This window comes from Macrobrachium nipponense, chromosome 3, assembly GCF_015104395.2.
Source record: "Macrobrachium nipponense isolate FS-2020 chromosome 3, ASM1510439v2, whole genome shotgun sequence".
NCBI classification, from domain to species: domain Eukaryota; kingdom Metazoa; phylum Arthropoda; class Malacostraca; order Decapoda; family Palaemonidae; genus Macrobrachium; species Macrobrachium nipponense.
Window position 1 is genome coordinate 15244844 of NC_087202.1, and position 25000 is coordinate 15269843.

At 31.3% G+C, this 25000-nt stretch overlaps 1 protein-coding gene across 4 annotated transcripts in view; it reads left to right on the plus strand.

Moving 5' to 3' along the window:
* The window catches only part of LOC135221640 (zwei Ig domain protein zig-8-like), a 129198-nt gene that overhangs the window by 102715 nt on the left and 1483 nt on the right, over positions 1–25000 (plus strand). For 3 of the 4 annotated variants that reach the window (XM_064259320.1, XM_064259323.1, XM_064259321.1), the window contains 4 exons: positions 17683–17844; positions 22458–22592; positions 23213–23346; positions 24516–24592. In XM_064259320.1, the coding sequence (XP_064115390.1) occupies positions 17683–17844; positions 22458–22592; positions 23213–23346; positions 24516–24592 (508 nt within the window). Of the gene's footprint in view, positions 1–17682; positions 17845–22457; positions 22593–23212; positions 23347–24490; positions 24593–25000 lie in introns of all 4 variants that reach the window. The other variant, XM_064259322.1, reaches the window with a different exon arrangement.

A 25000-nucleotide genomic window follows, 5' to 3' on the forward strand; every position in this document is an offset into this window, starting at 1 on the left:
AGGGGTAATGAATACCGTATATAATTACCTGTTTGTCCCGGCTACGTCAAAAGTACTATGACTATGTAGATTGGTCTCTGAATCCGTTGATTTCAGGGAAAAATAATCAAAGGTTTTGTAAGGCATTTACAAAAATCTAATTTAAATAATTACAATATTTTTCCACAATTAACATCTTCATGCAAATTATTAAAACGTCATGTAAAACAGACTTTAACTTACAATGTAAAAGAAATCATTGTCCAACAAAGGGCATTCATATTTTAACTGTGTTTACACCTTATGTTTTCCTGTAATATGCTGGTAGTTCAGTTTATTTCTGAGTATTGCAGTAGTCAAACTATAAACAGTGTCTTTGTTGTAACCATGGCAACTACTGTTTACGATACTATCCAGAGGTTACCAAGGATGACAAAGAAAGAGATAAACTATTCAGTAATGAAAAGAAAGCCCTGGGGAAAAAAATCAGTTGTTACGCACGAATAGAATTTTATTTTAAATGGTAGAATTCTGATTGTGAAAGATTAGATCACGTAAAATGAAAGTAGTTTCTGTATTCACTCTTGATCAACTCAGTTTGTGCGATGTGGCACAATGCAAAAAATTTATCTGCTGTATCCTTGAAGAGAGAAAACACTGGTATCTCTTCTGTAAACAAACTTACGTATATATCTCTAAGTGTATAGTGTGTATAATATAATCCTAGTCATTCATAGAAACTATATCTATGACAATTGATAGAATATTGGCCAGGATAAAATCCGTCAGCCAAAACTTAGTTAAAGGTTGGTATTATAGAGATATCTGGAACCTTTGGAATGAGTCGTACTTTAAGAAACCAGTCACAAACAGCAAACAATGCCACAAAGGAATTCCTCAGACCTTATTGTATACTGTTCTTGAAAAATTTCCTCAGTCGACCAGAATTGAAGTCGTATGTATTTTGCAGTTTTTTCTTTACTTTTTATTTCTCTTTACTTGAAATGACTACCCGTATAAAATATTTCAAAAGACAGTCATTTATGATATAAAATAAAACTAGGAAATTAGCTTCTGTATTATTTATACCCTTGTATTTTGAAAGAGTGACCAATAAATATTGGTTAATTTATTGGTCAATGAAAATATTGTTTTTTTCACATCTTTTGAAGAAGCTGACGATATTTCAAAACACCTTTCTCCTTTTAAAATAAGAATATATATATATATGATATTATATATTTATATATATATAAATATAATGTATATATATGTATTATAATATATATATATATATATTATATATATATATAATATATATATATATATATATAGAGAGAGAGAGAGAGAGAGAGAGAGAGAGAGAGAGAGAGAGAGAGAGAAAGGATAAAGCAATCCTTAATCTTCATAAATATAATCATTTATCTTTCCAGGAGTGATATGACTAAAGCAAAAAAAGAAGGTAAATAATGGCTTTATTTTTACCAAAATGGTTTTGACAAAAATGAAATAAAGCTATGCGTTCTAATAGAAAAATTGATAAAAATTTCATTGCTTTATTATTCAGTAATTACAATACCTTTTATGGTCAACTTGAAATATATTTGCATCGAATTATCACCAGAAAGTTTGTTTTTAAAGACTTTGAAAATGACAAAAAACTTGTAAAATTAGCAAACAGCAACGCATAAAATCCAGGAACTCGCTGAATATTTCAGGCGGGAAATAATGCCAAGTTTGTATTGGCAAACGACAAACATCTGCTGTTTGAATTCTGATTGGTTGTTTGCCATGGCAACAACTTGTTTTCGTCGTGAACGTCAGTTTTGAGTGACCAATCACAGCGGCAGTAAACATATCCAAGCTGCCAAATGACTCATGTTTCTTACTTCATTCATAATTATGTCTACAAATGAAAGCAAATCAGTTTATGCACTGCTGTTTATGATTTTTACAAAATGTCGAAAAATTTTCGAAATTTTGACATAATTTATTTTCGTTTGTTTAGTAGAAAAATAGTAATTATAGGTTAAATAAAAGCAAAATTAGTTGTTACGTTAATATAATAGAAATTTATAAGCATGAAGCATAAAATGGAACGAAGTGCTCTTATATATATATATATATATATATATATATATATATATATATATATATATATATATATTATATATAATATTACTATATACTATATATACTTGTGTGTTTACTAAAACTAAGTACACAAAATGAACTGCTTTAATATTTAGTAATTACAAGAAATAAGTATGAATTTATAAAATAAGCATTTGCACAAATTACTCATAAACTTTATTTTTAATGAATTTTGAAAATGACGTAAACCTGTAAAATTTGGTGAATTTGTAAAATTGAGCTAACAGCAACGCATAAAACCCTGGAACTCACTTAATATTTTAGGCGGGAAATATATACTAAGTTTGTATTGGCTAATGACAACGTCAGCTGCTCGAATTCTGATTAGTCATGACGTCAGTTTTTGTTTTGAGTGACCCAATCACAGCAGCAGTAAACATTCTATGCTGCACCAAATGACTGATGTTTCTTGTTTTCAAACATAATTACGACAACAAAGGAGAGCAACCCAGTTTATGCACTGCTGTTTATGATTTTTACAAAATAGCAAAAATTATTCGAAATTCTGCCACATCATTTTATTTTCGTTGTTATGCTGCTAATAAATATATTTGAAATTTATAAAGATGAAGCATAAAATAGAACAAAGTGCTTATATATAACTATATATATATGATATATATACATATATGTATATATATATATATATATATATATATATATATATATATATATATATATATATAGATATATATATTATATAGTACACAATATGAATGCTTTATTATTTAGTAATTACTATGAGTAAATTTTATTATAAACTTACTAAATGTTGCAGTTATGAAAAAGCACTTGCACAGAATCACTCAACTGAAATTGTTTTATTTTAAAGTATTTTGAAAATGAAAAACCTATATTAGCAAAAATTATTCGAAAATTCTGCCACATCATTTTATTTTCGTTGTTATGCTGCTAATAATATATATTTTGAAATTTATAAAGATGAAGCATAAAATAGAACAAAGTGCTTATATATAACTATATATATATGTTATATATACATACATATTATATATATAATATATATATATATATATATATATATATATATATATATATATAGTACACAATATGAATTGCTTTATTATTTAGTAATTAACTATGAGTAAATTTTATTATAAACTTACTAAATGTGCAGTTTATGAAAAAGCACTTGCACAGAATTACTCAACTGAAATTTTATTTTAAAGTATTTTTTGAAAATGAAAAACCTATATTAGCAAAAATTATTCGAAATCTGCCACATCATTTTATTTTTCGTTGTTATGCTGCTAATAATATAATTTTTGAAATTTATAAAGATGAAGCATAAAATAGAACAAAGTGCTTATATATAACTATATATATAGTATATATACATATATATATATATATATATATATATATATATATATTTATATATATATAGTACACAATATGAAATTGCTTTATTATTTAGTAATTACTATGAGTAAATTTTTTTTATTAACCTACTATGTGCAGTTATGAAAAAGCACTTGCACAGAATTACTCAACTGAAATTTTATTTTAAAGTATTTTGAAAATGAAAAACCTATAAAATTTGTTGAGTTTGGAAAATTAGCAAACAACAATGGATAAAACCCAGGAACTCGTAGAATATTTTGGCGGGAATTATATACCTAGTTTGGATTGGCTAATGATAATATCTGCTGTTTGAATTCTGATTGGTTGTTACCATGACAACAACCATTGTTTTCATCGTGACGTCAGTTTTGAGTGACCAATCACAGCAGCAGTAAACATTTCCAAGCTGCCAAATGACTGATGTTTTTTACTTTATTCATAATTATGTCTACGAAGGAAAGCAGTTTATGGACTTTTGTTGATAATTTCTACAGAGTGCCCAAAATTAATTTTGCTATATCATTAATTTATAAAGAAATATTTATTATCTTAGGATACAGTGTGAATAGTAGAAAATAAAAGTAATAATTATTTTACGTTATATATACCTTCAGATGTTAATATACACCTAATAAAGGATATTGCTTATTGAAGCAATTATTATGAAAAAAAATCGTGGACAAAAAAACAACATTTTTATTTTTTTAGTAAGGTTTATTGGAAATACAGAAAATATGCATTTATATGTGAAGTACATAATCATTTGTTAAGAATTGTTTATTTTCAAAGGACTTTGTAAACCACGAAAAACTTGTACACTAGTGAGTATTTATGAGCAATGGATTCTATTTCCTTTTTCGAGGAAAATAAATAGATTTTGCGATAAAAATATTACCATAATAGACTGTAATTATAGGTAGAAGATTAAATTATCAAAATTCATTTTAATGTTGGATATACATATACTTTGTAATTTTTAAGGATGATACACAATATATATTTGCAAGAAAATAACACTGGAACATATATACATATACTTTGTAATTTTGGAGGATGATACACAATATATAATTGCAAGAAAATAACACTGGAACATATAAGAGAACAAATAACACCTTGCCTTTTGAAAGATATAGAAAAATGGCTAACTTAGTTGATCATTCAACATTGTTTTGGCTATTTAGCAATATGATAAATTATATATTTCCCTTCTTAAGACTTTCAATCTGTATAACTTATGCACTTGATTTCAGACTAAGCTGACACCTGGAATAATTAGTAATATGTTGAAACTAATTCTCAGTAGCCTTGATGATAAGCTACGAACACGTGCAACAGCTCGTTTTAATTCATGTGTCAAAATCAAACCGTTGCAAAATAAATTTCAAATCCCATCTAAATCGTACAGACATATTTAGACAATTTTCTGACAATAAAATTATTGCGATAGTATTCATTATATGCTTCTTGCAATGAACTAACTGACATGCAAAGTTTTTCTGTATGATAAAGCTGCAGATAATTTTATATTAAGAGAAAATTCATTTCGTACCTAAATGGATACAGTAATGTATTCCGAGCTAGCAAGTTCCCAGCTGCTTAAACTGAAAGGAGCTTTCCGAAATCCTGATAAGGGAGTAAATATGTACTGATTTTAGATTGTTCACTGAAACCGCCTGCAGTTCGAATTCTGATTGGTTTTCTTATACCTGATACCATGGGAACTGTTGTTTTGTAACGAAAAATGCACAGACGTTTCCAGAAATATAAAACCGGGAATTTATTAAAATTATTTTTTTTCATTTGTAAACTCTCCATATACTTAAAAAGAGTACCTAGATTCAATTATAAAATGACTTGAACAGTTCACGAAAATACCAGAATTTAAAGATTTCCTAAACACCTTTTTTACGATTTGGCTACACCGACGAAAATCGTCTCCATAAATACAACATGACTCAGACTAGAATAATATGGAGTTACCCGCAAACAAAAGTACGTTAATGCCTTTCTTTTTACATAAACGAGGTTGCTATACATTCTGCATACTTCGTATTGTAAACAGTTTAAATTTCTGATATTCATAAGAGATCAAAGACGATGTATCTGAAAGGAAATGCAATAGATTTTGCAAGAAACTATTCCACAGTGGTTGTAAGTAAACACACTACCAGCCGCTTAGCATCTCATATTCCATTCAAAAGCATGGCTCCATAGCAAGTGCTCCTTCTTGATTTTTTACTATTAGAGAGGCAGTTTTTATTTCACAACGTTTACTCCTTGCAAGAAATCTCTGCAAAAGACAATTCAAGGCTTTCGCAGGATTAACCATTGTTGCAATTTCCTTTTCACTGAATTAAGCTTGCATTATCTTCTGCAACCTTTCTCGAAGATAAAACGTAATTAGCCTACAGAGAAAAAAAGTTTATTATTTACAGACACATGGACTTTACAGTGTATTACATTACTTGCGAAATGGAAATTCGAAATTGAAAAGCTGTTTACACCTTTAATAACCCTTCCTTTTCTACAAAGAAATTCCGAATAACAATGAGATATACTAGACTGTCTTAAAAACATTTCGGTGTTTTCTAAAACCATGCTCTCTCTCTAAACATAACATATAATTATGTCCAAAATAAATTGGTTGTGTAACTATCAATAATTGATCGCAGGAGAGTACACAACGCGAAATATTACCACAGAAAACTATCGCTATATATACTGTTCAATATTAAACAGGAAGATGGCGTTCACGCCGATGAATTTTTCCAAAACTCAAACAGCAACTCAGCTTATTTCAGGGAATATACAGCTGGACCACCAAAAGCAGCGGCTACTCGATTTCTGATTGGTTGTTTCAATCTAGTTACCATGGCAACGACTGTCCAAACAAGTCTCCAAGGATACTAGAGCGCACGCAGACCCTGTTGAAAAGAAAGTATTTATCAACTAAAATAAGACAATTTCAAAACACTTTTCAGTACTCAATTGAAAGCAAATCTGGCACGAGATGACTCTTTTAATTTAATTTTTTCGAACGTAGTGAAGACACATACACTCGTTTGCTTTGATATAAAAATATATAAATATTTCTTAACCAGAGGAAATTAATTAAAGTGGAACTAATACAGTTATCATATTAAAAAAATCATTAATACTGTAGAGAATTAAAACTTTTGATCAATGGAAAGTACACGAGGATAATGTACGTAAATAAATACCAAAGGAAGATTGATTATATTGTAACACCTGAGGAATATCTCATAGAATTTCAGATGGGGTCAGATTTGGCTTTTAACGTTTCATTCGTAGTTATGGTCTTAAAGAGATTTTTTTTTCTTCTATAAGATAGTTATTATGAATATTTTCTGAGTTTATGACTACACAGAAACTTTTTTCATATTATTTGATAATGTTCAATATTTTACTTATTATGAATATTAATAATAATAATAAAATAATAATAAATAATAATAATAAATAAAATAATTAATTAAATTATTATTATTTATTAATTATTATTATTATTATTAGTATTAGTATTATTATTATAACTTCAAAAGTTAATGTAATGTAAGATATAGTCGAGACAATAAGACATGACCCCTGGGTCATTACTTACCATCCTGAATCTCTGACTAAGTACCTGAGCTGACCTACAAATGGAATTCCTGCCTGTGCTATAGTTATTACTATGGGAAAACAGTTAAACTCACCTACGCTGGATATTATGATTAGTATTTCCATTATCACCACTGTCACTATCATTATCCTGGCTCTTTCCCATTTTCTATGAAACCACTTCAAAATATTGCTTTACAATAACAAATACTCTCATCTCCAATGCTCGATGGTTCAGAGAGCTCTGGTAATAGTGGAATTATTATTATCATTCGGTAAATAAAAATAAACATAAACGGGACTTTGTTTGTTGATTGCAAAAATGGAATTGAATAGCATATCCAGAGTTCCATATCTATCTTCTAAATGAAAAAAAAAAAACAGATTTGCTTTTTTGTGGAAATTATATATTAATTATCATATTTCTTCTTCCGGAAGAAATTTTGGCATTCAATATTTTCCCGTTTAATGATATTGTTACCTCAGTTCCATCTTTATTTTAAAAAGCTTGAAACATAAACCATAAGGCAGAATCCAAGCAAGAATTTATTCCTCCAGATATTGCATGACTCTTATTCTGCATCAAGAAATCCAATTAACAAAGAACATGTCTCTAGAGTCTCATTTTATCAGGTTGGAAGTTCGGTTAATCAAGATTTCCTGAATGCGGGTTAATTTCTATCAGACGTATTCCACAATTCTGCCTGTCTGTCTGTCTGCCTGTCTGTACACAAATAAGTGGCATTATTCTTGCTTATTGGATATATTACTTTCATGTTTCGACAAATTTAGCTGCACAATCGTACAAGAAAAATGGTAATTCGTAATTTTGCCAGATATAGAAGCCATCTGGATGGTCTTAGTTTTTCTCGTATTTTCCAACATGCATTTTTTCTATTTTACCAATATATAAATTTATTATTTTTCATTTATTCATTTGAATTACCAAATACACACACACACCACACACACACACACACACTACCCATTCATCAGTGTCACAAACTCCATTTTTCATTATGAGCGCCAAAGTTTCGCAACCGAAGGTCGTCCATTCCGTAAGTTCCGACGCTAATCCAAAAGAAAAAAATAAATCCTTTGACACTGTTATTGCGTTTGGATCGAGTCGCACAACTTTGCCTCCTTGATTAATCGAGTCTCTCTCTCTCTCTCTCTCTCTCTCTCTCTCTCTCTCTCTGTGTGTGTGTGTGTGTGTGTATGTGTGTGTGTGGAGTCAATTCCAAGTTTCTAAGTTCGTGAAATGCTGGCTAACTTTAGCCTTGACCTCCTACATCGGTGTGTTTAGAGAGTTCGTCGCCTTGAATGATTTTTTGAAGTGCCAGCTAGTTAATAATTTATGGAAATCAGAGTTACTTGATTATATTATGGGGTTAAACAGTTAGTCAATAATTTATTGGGGAAAGAGTTAATTGATAATTTGTGGGATGACAGTTAATTATTTATACGTGACAGTTATTTAATACTTTATGGAAGTGACAGTTACCTAATTTATGAAAGTGACAATTAGTTAATGATTAAATCAGTGACAAGTACTTAATAATTTATGGAAGTGATGTTTACTTAACAATTTATGGGAGTGACTGCTAATTTTGAATTACGAAGTGAGGGCTAGTTAATAATTTGTGGTAATGACAGTCAGTTAATAATCTATGGGAGTGGCAATTAGTTAATAATTTTCGGGAGTGACAGGTAGTTAATAATTCATGGAAGTGACATTTATTTTGTTGTGTTTGAATAACCTTATTGAATAATTACGTTTATCAATAGTCATAAGACTTATTTTATAAGAGGGACCATTATTTACTGTCTAGGTATTTAATTTTCAAAATAAATAAAATTACTATAACTCTATATTATGTACTTATTCATGGACATTTTTTATATTCATAATACAAGTCATATTAATGGTTATCAAGTTATTTCATTGCCTGTGTATACGTATTTTGTCATCCCAAATTTAATTTTAGAAGCGTTCTATCTCACTTTCTAGTGTATTAACCTATGGTGAAACAGCCTTTCAAATTAATTAGAGAGAGAGAGAGAGAGAGAGAGAGAGAGAGAGAGAGAGAGAGAGAGAGAGAGAGAGAGCTGTCAAAAAAGTTATATTTTCTCTCTCTCTCTCTCTCTCTCTCTCTCTTCCAGGTGGCAAAACAAATAATATATAATTTCAGCTGCATATCAAACCGCCCAGAGGAAGAAAGAGTGAGAAAAACGATCTGTCAAATGATATAATAATTCTCTCTCCTCACTCTCTCTCCTCTCTCTCTCTCTCTCTCTCTCTCAGATATTTTAAAAACAACAAGGGGGTTTTTGAGTGTATTTTGAACCACTATAGTGGAGTATTTTAATTCCCTTAAATTGACAGATATTTAAAACATTAAACTGTGTCCCATAAATATTGATGTGGCTCCAAAGACAAGGAAAAAAATACAGTCACTGTCCATGGATGCGCTACCTATGTCGAAATCTTCCATAATATTGTCGCTTTATCATTCGGATATGTTTAAAAATGTGGCGTAGAATATTACTTTCATTTTTGCAATATCACTCTATATTTCCGCTTTTCAGTGAAATCAATAACCATTTATCTCTGCCGGACAGTGAAAAAGTTATAAAGCTGCAATAGCTTTATATCCGCGCTCCGATTGCAGTTATGGAACCCTTGAAAGTCGGCGCTATTATGTTCAATCACAAATTGCAATTATGCCCGCTCGGAAAAACGTATAGACCAAAAGTAGCGAGTTATTCCAGTAGATTTTATAGAATTAACACCTATAGGAACCAAAACGTCGGTTAAAAAGTGGGCCCTAATCACCTTACAAAGGTAACTAGCGAATTATGGATGTCTTTTCCTGCGATCTTGATCTTTTATGATCATCTGAGGTATTTTCTCATAACGTTTCTTATAGATAGCAGCGTTTATTACCGGGCATGAAGATACTCTGTGAGAACAAAATTTAAATGAAATTTAAAAATATAAAAATTAAATATTAAATTTATTTTAGTTAACTTACTTTACTCTTTACGGAATAAAAATATTACGTCATGTAATGTAATACTGTTTCCTCATAAGATTTATATATTTTCTGTACTTTTATTGGTCGTCACTGACCCAAAATTTAATTGTTTTCTTCCTCACCATCATCTCCTTAGGGTAAGCACAGATTTAGCAACACTCAAGGAAATGTGTCACATGGTCTTAATTTGTATTTCTACATGTTATTTCTAACAATATTTCTAGCTATATTGTGATTACATTATCCACAATTATGATTAGATGTTTCTAATATAAAGGTTTCTTTTATAGACTCGAAAAAGTCTCTAAATACCGGATGTCTTAATAAGAAAAGCAGGTTTGGCATCGCTGCTTCACCCTTCCTTCACCTCTTTCGACTAAGTACACGCAACACATATAGGATTCACACGTTTATTTGGCATTCAATATGAGTAACGTCCGGGAAACTCGTGACTCCATGATTGTATTAAAATTCACCCCAAAAATGATTTGATACAATGAATTATATTACTAATTATGGACAAAAGAATGAATAATAATAATGATGATTGTATTCCAAATGGCTTCCATTCATTCTGTAACGTTTTGAAATCACTTCACTGAGACATTTCGCAGGATATCGGGACCACTTGGTGGCTATTTTTCTAATTTATATGTAATTTGAAAACAATTCCAGAAGCGAAGAATTATGCCTTTACTATATCATAGTGTTTTGCTTTGCGGATTGCCTCCCAGTATAACCTATAATCTTTTGGGATGTTTTAATTTCTACAAACACCTTTTCAAGCTTTTCAACAAACCTATAAAAAACCACAAACTCTATTTACTCATTTAATGAAGGCTAATTGTTGAATTCGTAACGTGCAGCAATCTGCAGTAAAAGGAGCATACTCTCGGATAAATCTACGCGTGGTGTAGAGATGTGTAACTTTATATAATCTGAATAAAGTTTATTGCCGTCATGAATCTGATCTCAAAATACTTTTCGACGTCTTGGACACATTTTGAGTAGAAAAATGATGAGACGTAATTTAGTCTTGTAAACTCATGGAATGCCATGAAGTGTAGTTTGAATTCGGAGAAAGGGTAATGCAGGGTATATTTGAATTATTGTGATTATGATGTAGATAGCCAAACAAAATCCAAACAGACATAGCAGCACAGACGGACAAAGAGAGACCGTGTACTTACATAATCAGTAGAGGATTAAAAAAAAAAGGGTAGCATTTTTGTACGAATCCGTCACCTTCATTCAACAAACTTCGAGGATTACCGATGAATTATTTTGAAAGTTTGACGTAATTCCCTGCCTGAAAATGTATAAGCAAACAAATGAATTTCATCCATCAATAAACGAATTCTTCATAGCACTCAAAATTCATCTAAAGTCATAAAAAAAAAGTTTACCTTGATAAAAACAAAATAAGAACAGAAATTTCAACAACTCATTGATCTGTCAAATACACGAACAAAATTACAATTCATTAACACTTGATACCATTGCAGTCAATTATAAAATCAAAGAATAGACCTTGTTTTAATTCCTGAAATTAATTCGTAGATCCTGTTGTCAGTGGGATATAGAAACACTGATTAAAACGACTAGCATTTTCTGCATGTGTTAATCGCCTCGCCATTAACTTGACCTATAGCCTAAGCCTTTCATTTTCGAGCGGTGAGCAAATCTGTATTCGTTTTGTTTTGGTAGTTCTGGGTTTTCATTCTATCTTTAGTATAAGGGTTTCGTAAATCATAAGCACTTAATAATTAATCTACAGAATGCACTCTTGGGACTAGCGCCAAAAATACGTTGAAATGTTGAAATGGCAAATCATGTTTATATATCCATATAATATTCTCTCTCTTTCATTCAAATATATATATATATATATATATATATATATATATAAATATACATATATATGGCACTATATACATATAGTATATATCTATACATATTTAAATATATATATAGATATATATACTACATATATATATATATATATATATATATACATATATACTATATAGTATATATAATTATGCATATATATACATGATATATATATATGTATATATATATAGTATATATATATATTAATATATATACATATATATATATATATATATATATATATATATATATACTATGTATAATAAATATATAGCATCTCCTCCCACACGAACCTATGCGACCTACGTATTTAAAGGCCTTTTTGAATATCTCTCAAATAACAAAGATCAATGCACTTCAAAATTAATTCAACAAAAAGTAATTCGTCGAATGTAACTTTGGCTAAATGGCGAACGCTGCCCTGTAGAGTTATGGCCGTGAAATCCTTTCCCTTAACATTTACGTGTCTCGTTGTCATAAAATAGAATTGAAGCACAAATTGCGAGACCTGCAGGGTGCTGAAGTCGTTGTGATATATCATGTTAGCCTCAAATGCTATATATATATATATATAATATATATATATGAATATAAAATATATTACACTGTCTTGTGTGACTGCAGGATCAGCATGAAGGTTTAAAGGAAGAAGCACTTATATATGTGACAGTGGTGAGGCCAACTTTGATATATAAAGCTAAAACATGGCAAGCGAAGACATTTGATGCGGTAGAGATGACACGACAATGCTAAGATGAATGAGTAAAGTACAAAATTGAGAAGATGAAGAATGGAAGAATAAGAGGAACTACTGCAGTCGCAGAACTATCAAAGAAGGCCCAAGTGTTGGCAAAAGCTGTCAGAAACATCGACTCCTTTACTTTGAAGTGGGGAAAATGGCAGGGAAAGAAGATATATATAATATATATATATATATATATATTATATATATATAGTATAATATATATATATAATATATATTTTCACGTTAGAGAGGTAAGTGAAACAAGGAATTGGAACAAGTACTTTCGTAGTATATTCTACATTTTCAAGCTCACACAGATTATAAAAGTTTACAGGCCTTTATATACAAAAACAGAAAGCGGGGGCCGGGTTAGAGTTTAATAATCTGGGCGGCTTTTTCTTTAAGTAAAGTAGAGATTAATAAACTGTAACCCGCCCCTCTTTCTGTTTTTGTATATAAGGTCTATAACTTCTTTCATATTCAGTCTGAACTTAAAATGTAGAATATACTACGAAAGTACTTGTTCCAAGTACTTCTCAAGTACGCGTTCCTTCGTGCTACATTGGACACACACACACACACACACACACACACACAGATATATATATATATATATATAAATATATATATATATATATATATATATATATATATATATAAATTTGTGTGAGATAGTTTCACCACTAAACTGACAGACAATATTTTTATACATTCATTTCAAGTATAGACATAACCCATTATACAGAACTACTCTACCCCCATGAACTAACCTATGTCCATTAAGACTTAAATATCATTAGGGCTCCTGCACTCACATACATACATACATACATTATATAATATATAATATTATATATAATATTATATATATATATATATAAATTTGTGTGTGCGATAGTTCACCACTAAACTGACACATAATATTTTTATACATTCAACAATTCAAGTATAGACATTACCCATTATTACAGAACTACTCTACCCCATGAATAACCCATATCCATTAAGACTTAAATATCATTAGGGCTCCTGCACTCACATACATTCGAATTTACCACTCCAGGAGTTGAAAGTATGATGGCAGTGATTTACTCGACTGTCAATAGAAGAATCACACAATTTCTTCTTTGCTGCGTAGAATCTGTCGAATTACAGTTTGCTTGAGTTACAAACACAGTATATTGTTGTTTGGCATAACAATCGAATATTTCCATAGTCAACACTTAACGGGGTGGGATTTTGATTTTATTTTTTTCATTGGTTAAATTGTTGTTAGGCTACAAATACCTCCAATGTTGTTTTTAAGTTTCTTGTTACTGAATATTCTATTATTAATCCTTTAAGTTATGCGTATATATATGTATATTTGTATGTGTATGTATATGTATATATTACTTAATTGTATTCCTAATTATTGAGATAAATGTTATTATTATTATTATAATTATCATTATTATTATTATTATTGTTATTGATTATTATTATTATTATTATTATTTATTATTATTATTATTATTATATTATTATTATTATTATTATTGGGTAGGAGATCTTCTTCAAGCATATCTTGTTAAAGGTTATTGCTGCTTCGGGCGGCATTGATCTTGTAGAGGCTCTTCTCTATTCTTCTGATAGCGACTTTCTCATTGTTGCTAAGGCTGGTGAGTAACGCACCAATGCTGAGCATTATAAAAGCAGAGATAAGTAAAATATAAATTTATTTCACTGAAGTAAGTGAAATGTGGAGTGAACCCTGTAGAGTTAGTCAATTAGAATGTATTTAAAAAACGTCATAAAAGTCGCGGCAGAATACTTAAGATATTCAATAATATAATTTTGACATACAATTTAATTGACTAACTCTACAGGGTTCACACCTAACATTTCATTTACCTCTATGAAATCAATTTATATTATACCTATCTCGGATTTTGCAATGCCCACCATATGTGCGTTACTCACCAGTCTTAGTAACAACGAGAAAGTCGTTGTCAGAAGACTAAAGAAGAATCCCTAGAAGATCAATGCCTCTTCATGAAGCATCAATAACCTCTAAAAGGACACATTATTATTATTATTATTATTATTATTATTATTATTATTATTATTAATTATTATTATTATTATTATTATTATTTTATTATTATTATTATTGTTGTTGTTGTTGTGTTGTTGTTTTGTTGTTGTTGCAAACAGGTCTAGGGCAATATGCCTTTTAGAACCTATACTCCTACAAGGGATATTTATTGTTTTGGGAACGATTGCAAATGGTTGCAAATTTTTTTTTTGTTTCAAGCAAATGGAGATAGAGCGCCATTATGGCACAAAATTACGATATTAATAATCCAAAATATATCCTTCTAACCTGTTTTAAGACAAATGCATTAGGAAATATATATTTGCACGGATTGCAATTTCTTTTAATAAAAAAAAAACTTGCAACCTTATAAAATACTGAAATCCCAGTAGAGTATTACGAACTCTTACCGCCTTCCCTCACTCAACAACGATATTAGCTTTTGTAGCCCGCATTAAAGATGGTATACTAAAAGATTTTTTCTTAAATCACCACAATAAAAATATCAAATTTGTGATCCCATCCCCGAGATATTACCTGACAAGGACAGATAAAATGTTCCAGGGAGAGATACAGACAAGGAAAACATAGACAAGAAACACACACAAACATAGATATATCTATAATTATATATATATATATATATATATATATATATATATATATATATATATAATATATATACTTTAAAAACGAATTATGTGGTTTAAAATATGTTAAATTGATCTAAGGCTAATTTCAGGTTCAAAGGTTAATTAAAAAACATACTGTAAAAAAAAACCCCGATGATTTTTTGGACTTGATCCTTCCAGACCGATTAGTAGCCACTGGGATATTGTATGAACTTCATAGGTTCACTATATACCAAAATATCCAAATATCCGTTACACTGGCTTAAGTATTTGATACATACTAAAGAAAGAAAGGTAACCATAAAATCAGATAGTTTCATGAATATTCGGCCATATTTCGGGCTCAGATTTTCCGACACAAAAAATTAAGTATACAATTAAACTCTGAAACAATAAAGAGTTGGGCCTTGCAATTTATACTGAAACGTAAAGGCAAAGAAAAAACACGTTTTGTCCCTTGAAGTACAATCGAATAAAGGCACTATCCATATGAAAGACCGTTTCGAAGCAAGAAATTAAATAGAAACAATCAATAATTCGACAAAAAAAAACCAATCAAAATGAATCAGGCAACAGAACGCCAAGTGCTGACGATGAAATTGCATCCACCAAAGCCGCAAATAAATTTTTTCAGTCCGGAATGTTCGAATTGTAGTCCGTTGTTGATTAGAAAAATCGGATTCATGGTTTGAAATGATCACAGCTCTCGTGAAAGCTGTATAATAATATGTATATATATATATATATATATATATATATATAAATGTGTGTGAGAAATAAACTTATTTAACAAAGCATGAACCCCTCAACAACAGCCTTTATTAATATAGACACTTTATAGCACCAGAAGTGACAGCCCAATATGGCAGAAATGATTTATCTTCGGGGACGAGAAAGGGATAATCTGGGCAGATGGCACAGTGCCTTTATGGCGTTTTGTAGAATCGGGGTCAAAAAAAAACAAATAAAGAAAAAAAAAAATGGAAATGTTCAAATGAAAGTTTTCATTGGAGCTAACGCCTACATAAATCTCTCTCTCTCTCTCTCTCTCTCTCTTCCTCTCCTCTTCTCTCTCTCTCTCTCGTCTCTCTTCTACTCTTCTCTCTCTTTCTGATCCGCGAATATTATCATTGTGTTCCCTCATTCTAGGAATAAGTAAATTATGTGAAAATCAACCCTTCCCCATACAAAAAAGGAGAATTGTTTGAGCCTCTGATATTCTTCCATTTATTTATAAGACTGAGATTATTTTTCTTTGGTGCTTTATACAGGTCTCATATAAAGAGCAGCCACTTTCATATTCACTTTAGCCCTATAATACATCCTTTATCTTCAAATATTCTAATAAAATGAAAGCATGTTTTACCGAACCTGACAGTTAATAATAAAACTTTAGGGCGCTGTGCTTGCAGTTTTAGATATAAAAACCTCCAACCACTATGAATTGAAATTTAACCGCATCAGTATCTCATACTTTATGATAATTATAGTACCTACAAATACTCAACCACCGGTGACTAGATTTCAATACTAACAAGCTATGATTTAATGAGTTATCTTTAGAATTTTCCTGAAATATTAACCTTTTACTGTTTGTTTTACGTGAAGCACAATCATTTGGAAACGGGGTACAATCATCTCAGTATTATAAGTATATTTAACAGAGTTAAACCATATCATGAGCCACTGCGCTCAAAAAATGTTTAAATTCTATGCAAATTTGTTTTTTACTCATTAGTAAAACATGAATTTTACCACATTATTTACATATTTACATATTAAATATATCTACAAAAATTATCTACTGTTCTCAAGAATCAAATTATATACAAATATAGTTTCAAAAGACATCGATTAATTGATGAAACCAGTGTTTTACACATTATGTAAGCATTTTTCATTATCCAAAATTATTCAATTGCAAGGAATTATACTGTAGAAAAGGTAACTGATACCTGAGGTTTATTACATTTGGTTTATGAATGACACCTGAAATTACCCATATTTGGTTTATGAATGATACCTGAGTTTTACTGTATTTGCTTTATGAATGAGACCTGTTTTACTACAACTGTTTTATGAATGATGCCCAAGTTTTACTACATTGGTTTTGTGAATGAACCCGGGTTGTACGACATTTTTGTTTATTAATACTCTTAATTTTTTCTCTGTTAGGTATCCTGGATAAGACGGTCTGACTGGCATATCCTGACGACCGGGACTTACTCCTACACATCTGACGTGAGATTCAACGTCCTGCATAAGGAAGGGTCCGACGACTGGACTTTGCAGTTGAAATACGTAGACATCAGGGACAATGGGACGTACGAATGCCAGGTGAGTAGGAATGAGGTCATTTTCGTTTCCAGCTGGACATGGCGGTCAGCGAGATGGAATTTCCCCTCGAAGGACAACTAAGATGGGTCGGCTAGACACACTCATTTTTAGCAGCAGCCAGACACAACTTCGTTATAAAAGACAGTCTTCCTTAGTAGGACCCGCTGAGATGGGTTGGCCAGACAGAGTCTCTGCTAGCAGAACCCACTGAAATAGATGGTCAGGCAGACTGAGACTGGTCAGCTAGATTACAGAAAAAAAGAAACAAAACTGAAAAAGAGGGTATCAAAATTTACTTCCCTCGTTTGCTATTACGGAATTTTACTTTCTTCTGTTTCCTGAGAGTGGATATTTCTGCTAACTCTAAAAAAGAGGGAGTGTCGTTTTTGTTTCCATTTCAAACAGATCTCGCAGTTTTCAGATCCTCTTTTTTAGAATTACAAGAAAAAAAAGTTGTTTACCAGCGGGTTATTTTTTATATTTTGACAAAATCCATTATGCTTAAAACTATACTCTGTTTTTTTCCATCTGTCCATCTGCCTGTGTGTTTTCGCATGGATAACACTGCGTCCCAGGCTTTAAATAGTTATGCTGTGTAAGTTTAAGGTAAATAAAAGGATATCTGGGTGTACATTTGCAACTGAAAAGTGTTTTAATAATTTACTGTATGCGAATTACTCCGTTAATATGCGAAATAGGATATTATTATAAATGTTTAATGTAAGCTGAATGTAACTATCTAAAGCCCGGGACGCAGTGTTACCATACGCAAACACCACAGGAGGGTGGACAGATGGAAAAAAACCGAGTATAGTTAGTTTTGAACTTTGTCACTCTTGTATTCGTGAGTATGAACTATAACGAAGTAACTTGAAAAATAATTTACTTGAAAAATAATGCTCTCAAGTTATTTTTCACATATCATTTGTGTTCTTTTCTTTAATACCTTTTTTTTTTTTTAATATACTTTTAAAGAACCTATGTATGGTTCATAAATATATCAGTGTAGTATTAGAGAAATTAGAGAAAGGTCACCTTTAAAATATGGAGCCTGAAATGAACACTGTTATTATCATTAAAAGTTGCACTCATTCTTGCCGAAACACCAACCCTTCCTTCCTTTCTGGTCATAAAAGCTAAAAGAATAATTTGACGCAAAATGAGCATTCTGGAACAAATAAAAAAAGGGCTGCCTGAACGCGAACTCAAATTTGTACATAATTCGAAAGTGAATTTCATCGTGAGGGGCCGGGGGGGGGGGGGGGGGGGGGGGGGGGGGGGGCGGTGTAAGACTGTCATACGTATTTCACACGAGGCTTGACAGTATTAATGTCAGCCAGTTTCACGTGAAAGCCTTTGGGAAGTAACTAAGCGGATATGATGAATCAATGATAATAAATTCAGTGAGATATTCTTTTGCGTTCAAAAGAAACAGCTCGAGATTTGGGGTTCTCTTTTATGATGTTGCTATCTTTTATAGATTAGAATACGTGCTAATGAAAGAAACATAAATATTTATGAGTATCATTAAAATAAAATAACATTTATAGTATTTAAAGCAATCACTTGGCAACATTTAAGAGATTTTGTAAGTATGTATTTAGCACAACTAATATGCTTGATAGAAAAAATAATCCATTTCTTAATATCTAGCGTTATTGTTAGATGTACCAAAGTTTATATACGTATAGCTTAGTTTGTTCTCTGACGTAAAGTGTGTGAAGAGAGAGAGAGAGAGAGAGAGAGAGAGAGAGAGAGAGAGAGAGAGAGAGAGAAAATGTCGACGACACATGTATAGATACCAAGGGTGTATCAAGGATGTGTAAATGTGTATAAGTATGTACATATTTGTGTGTACATATATGTATGGATGTCTGTATGTATGTACATATATACGAACACACACACACACAACACACACACCACATATATATATATATATATATATATATATATATATTTCTATATTTATATATATATATATAACATATATATATAACTATATACTATATTTTATATATATATATATATATATTATATATATAATATATATAATATATATATATAAATTTTTTCAAATATATTAATATAGGGTTTGGGACATTCCAGCGTAGCCCGTTTGGCGTAGATGATTCGACGTGGCCGATTCGACGTCAGAGAAGTAATTGGACCATTCGGCGTAGCCGTTAAAGGCGTCAGAACATTTCGACGTCACTGTCTTTAAAATTTTATAAGGATATATTTTCCAAGTCGGGGAATCCTGAGGTCCAAAAAAGGACGAAAAAGGGTAAAAACAATGAAACCACCCGACGTCTAAAATTACTTTTTCGTCTTTTATTCTTGAATCAAATATTACGCCATTTTATAAACTGATGAAATAAACGCAAATTGAAAACTTCAATTGCATAAACTGTTAAAAAAAATTGTAAAAAACCTAGTAAATCTATTTGATCTTAGATAATACTTTTCAACTGTAATTATGAGCAACACCCTTAAGGAATTCAATAGGATCTAATGATTCAATTTCCAATATAACTTTATTCGTTCACCAGAACCTCTATCGTTTTTTGTAGCTTTTTGTAGCCTTTGGGGACTGTCGGCTTGTCAATAACTTACCCGTCCTTCATAAGCAATCTCAGTTTACATCCATCTTTATGTTCACATCTCCAAAACTTTAATTCAAGATCACTTGGCTCGTTCCGTCAAAAGAAAAAGGAATCCATCGTGTATCATTTTGTTTCTTCCACGTTTTGATAAAATTACGACTAAAATAGCTAAAATGACTAAGACGAGAGAGAGAGAGAGAGAGAGAGAGAGATAATTAATGACAACAAGCCAAACAAGGGGACTGCCTAGTTTTGATAAATTTTCTCACACTAAAACGACGGGTTACTAATTTGACGCCAAAACGACCATTTGCCGAAAAAACAAAAACCCTCCGTTGAAAGGGATACATTGAATCGGCCACGCCGAATCAGCTGTCCCAAATAGGATACCCCGAAACGTCTCACTCGCATATATATCCCCAGGTGAAGTTATCGGTTCAGCAATATCTCCCTAGGGTAGACGGTAAATTAAGTCCCGTTGCACCAGGTAGTTCTCTCTCTCTCTCTCTCTCTCTCTCTCTCTCTCTTCGTCACGGACAACAAGAGAGATTGTCGTATGCAGAGCAAAGCAAACCTGACAGTATAGACTGAATTCTGGAAAGCCAATTTACCCCATCTTAAATAAACCAGATTAACAAGGCGATCAACGGTTTATTATCTATGTTCTCTTTTTGTATTCCTGATTGTAGAGAAAAAAAACATTACCTCTTTAGAAGATAATTTCTAGTGTTTTTTCTATTATCTCTGGGGTGTTTCATATCGGTGAGAGCGTTTTTTCTACACTGAATCATTGCTTAGGTTCTTCAAACTGCCATACATACAAATGCGTACATGCAAAAGGTATTGAAGCATGTATCTTTACATAAATATATGCATATACACAAATCAACACATACATAATATATATATATATATATATATATATATATTATATATATATATAATATATATATATATACATACATACATACATAATACATACATATATATATATATATATATATACCATATATATACTATATATATATATATATTATATATATATATATATATATATATATATATATATATATATATATATATTACTTGCTGATCAAACAAGCGGTGCCCAGGAAAACTGCATAACATGACAGCCTACACATGAGGGGAGAGAAAAGAGAAAGGGGAAGAGGAGGGCGAGGGGGAGGGGAGAAGGAAGATGGGAAGGGTTTTATCAGGCCATTATCACTGTGGTGACTGTCCCTTTAGTTCAGATATTATTGTGGTGAATGAAAAACATTTTCAGTTATATATTACTATGGTCTCGAGTACATCCAATGAGGCATTTTAAACCTGTAGAGTTTATTTACCACATCAGTTACGAGGGGAAGGGGAAAGGGGGAATGGGTTTGAAAACTGCCGTAATATCTAAGTTGGTTCAAATGTTGGACTGTGCCAAATTTTGTCTAGATCGATCAAGCGGTACCACATAACTTACAAAAGGGAAAGGGGGAAGGGGAGGGAAGGGGGATGGGGAAGGGGAAGGGGAAGGGGAAGGGGAAGGGGAGGGGAAGCGAAAAAGAGAGGGGATGGGGGTACTGATCTGAAACCCACCCTATTATCTTAATTGAGTGAATTGGTGGCCAAGTACAAAATTTTTTCTAGGTCGGTCAAGCGGTACGGATTTCTATAGAGCACAAAGTTACATGCACTGTGATATATATATTTACACTGACATAAGCTAAAAAATTTTCAATATCCACCTCGGAAATAATACCGAAGGTAAATTATAATTGATAAGTGGTTCGCCACCTAGCAGGATCTAATTGCCAGACAGCGTGTACCAACAACGTTCAGGTGTGTATTCGATTGTGGCTGAATGCCTCCCTGCTTTCAAGAGAAAAAAATATCTAATTTCTAACCTCCACTTTTGCAAGGAAAATCGAAACGTTTTCCGCTTCTAATTTAAAGAATATACATTCTGTCGTGTTTTCCCTACTAATTTTTTCCTGCTCTATACCTCTACAGTCATCCACGGGTACGGGTGTCATGTCCAAGTACGTAAACCTGCACGTGAGCAAACCAAAAGCAACAATACACGGGCCGCCGGAACTTCACGTGCAAGAAGGCGAGACTGTCTCGCTCGTTTGTGTCATACAACAGGTAAGTTCCTTACCTGGGCTCTAATTAGGGTACGGGTGGGTGGTGCGTATAGGATTAGAGGCATAAAATTGAGATTGTTAACTGAAATTTGTACTGTACATTTCCTTGATGCATGCATATATAGATATATATATATATATATATATATATATATATATATATATATATATTATATATATAATATATAGATATATATTATATAAAGATAAATGCCACGAAGGAAAAATAAACGGAGTCTGCAAGATCTTTCGACTTAAAAGTCTTTACTGAAGCAGATACTGAAGGATTTTTAAGTCGAAAGATCTTGCAGACTCCTTCGTTTATTTTTCCTTCGTGGCATTTATCTTTATTTATGGATTTATCACGTTCCTAACTTTCGTGATTCAGTTATACACACACACACACACACACACACACACATATATATATATATATATATATATATATATATATATATATATATATATATATATGTGTGTGTGTGTGTGTGTGTGTGTGTGGTGTGTGTGTGCGTGTGTGTGTCTGAAGGGACGTTTTGTACCAACTCTTTATGGAACTGCAATTTCTCACTTACATACTCACACGCTTTCTAAATATCTTTAACTATTATTCCACTCCAGAGTAAACCACCATTCGTATTTTGGTATCACGGCATTAATTTGGTCAACAACGAGGACGAGAGGAGCCGATTCGACGTCGACACAATGGTCGAAGGAGGAAAGACGACGTCGAGTCTCACAATTAAAGAAACAAGGTAAGGAACAGCATCTCTTTTTAGGTAAAGATTGGGATTTTGCGTGAAAGAGAAATGTGAAGATGTGAAGGGTTGGTCTTTTTTTTTTATTATAAAAGTGTTATTCTTTTTGACTAGGAGAAAAAATTATGAAACGCCTTTTGATGTATGGATTTAAAAAAGCCTTTTTAATGGCGATAGGTGAGGGAAAAGTCTTTAATAAAAGTGCTATTCTTTTTCAGTAGGAGAATCTTATTAGAAAAGTCCCTCTTTAAAGGTGAAAGATGAGAGAAAACTCTTTTAATAAAAGATTAATTTTTTTAAAGGGGAGAGATTAGGGAAAAGTCTTTTGATAAAAGATTTACTCTTTGATATAGGGAAAAAAGATAGAAAAAAAATTTGTTTCAGGAGAAAGGTGAGGGAAAAGGCTTTTTATAAAAGACTTACTCTTTTGGATATGCAGAAAAGGGGATTGAAAATGGCCTTTTTAAGGAGAAGGGTGAGATAAATGTATTTTTATGAAAGACCTACTCATTCTGATATGGGAAACACGTGATTGAAAAATGGTCTTCTAAAGGAGGAAGTTGAGGGAAAAGCTGCAATAAACAATAACTTTTTCTGAATTATTCTATATTTTTGCAACTTGGTGATTTGACTAATATACAGAAATACCAGATAATTCACATTATATCAATCAAAATTCTAAAACAACTGTTGTTGGTCTTGTAACCTGTTACTATTAGTTTTCTGTGGTCTACGAAATCTATTTTAGCGTTCTATAAAACGTCCTATATTTCATTTAGTAAATCAGGAGAATGATATTGTAATATTTTGTAAATATATAAAGGGCGTATTTGTTTTTTTAATCCCTGTATATTATATTGAGCTTCTTTTCATTTTGAATCCTTGAAATGAAAAGAATTTCAGCAAAACATTATTTTCCTCGTTTTGCAAAACTATGAAATGACAAGACACAGCCAAACGCAAATTTTTCAATTACAGAATACACGAAAACAGAATTGTAAAACTTCCTTTATTACTTTTGTAAATCCTTGAAAACGACGAAGGTCTATAAAGCTACTAATTCCATCTAGAAAATCCAGGAAAACGACAAGACTCAGTAAAACGTTGCTATTTTCATTTCGTGAATCCTCGACAATGACAGATCTCGTCTTGCTCCACCGTTGCAGGTACGACGACTCAGGGAATTACTCCTGCCTCCCACCGCACGTGGATCCTGCTTCTGTTATGGTCTATGTCACGAAAGGTAAGTCACTTTCGGAAACATATACCGTCGAAGATGCAGTGCCTCCTGGTTTTTCTTAAGTCGGCTTGTATTTATTTTCTGCGGAGTTTCTCTACATTTTATGTTTATTCATGACTAAATATTCAACTTCATGTTACAACTGAGTGAGTTGTTTGTTAAATCTTGTGTTTTTTTATATATATATATAATATGGGTATTGTTTCATCTCTTGGAAAGTTTTACTTCATAAGATATTCTCTATTAAACTGGAGTAAATATTGGTTTAATGCAATGATGTTTTCATGATTATATACGTACGTATATTATATAATATATTATACTGTATAATATTTATGTGTGTATTATAATATATATATATATATATATATATATATATATATAATATGTATATTATATATATATATATAA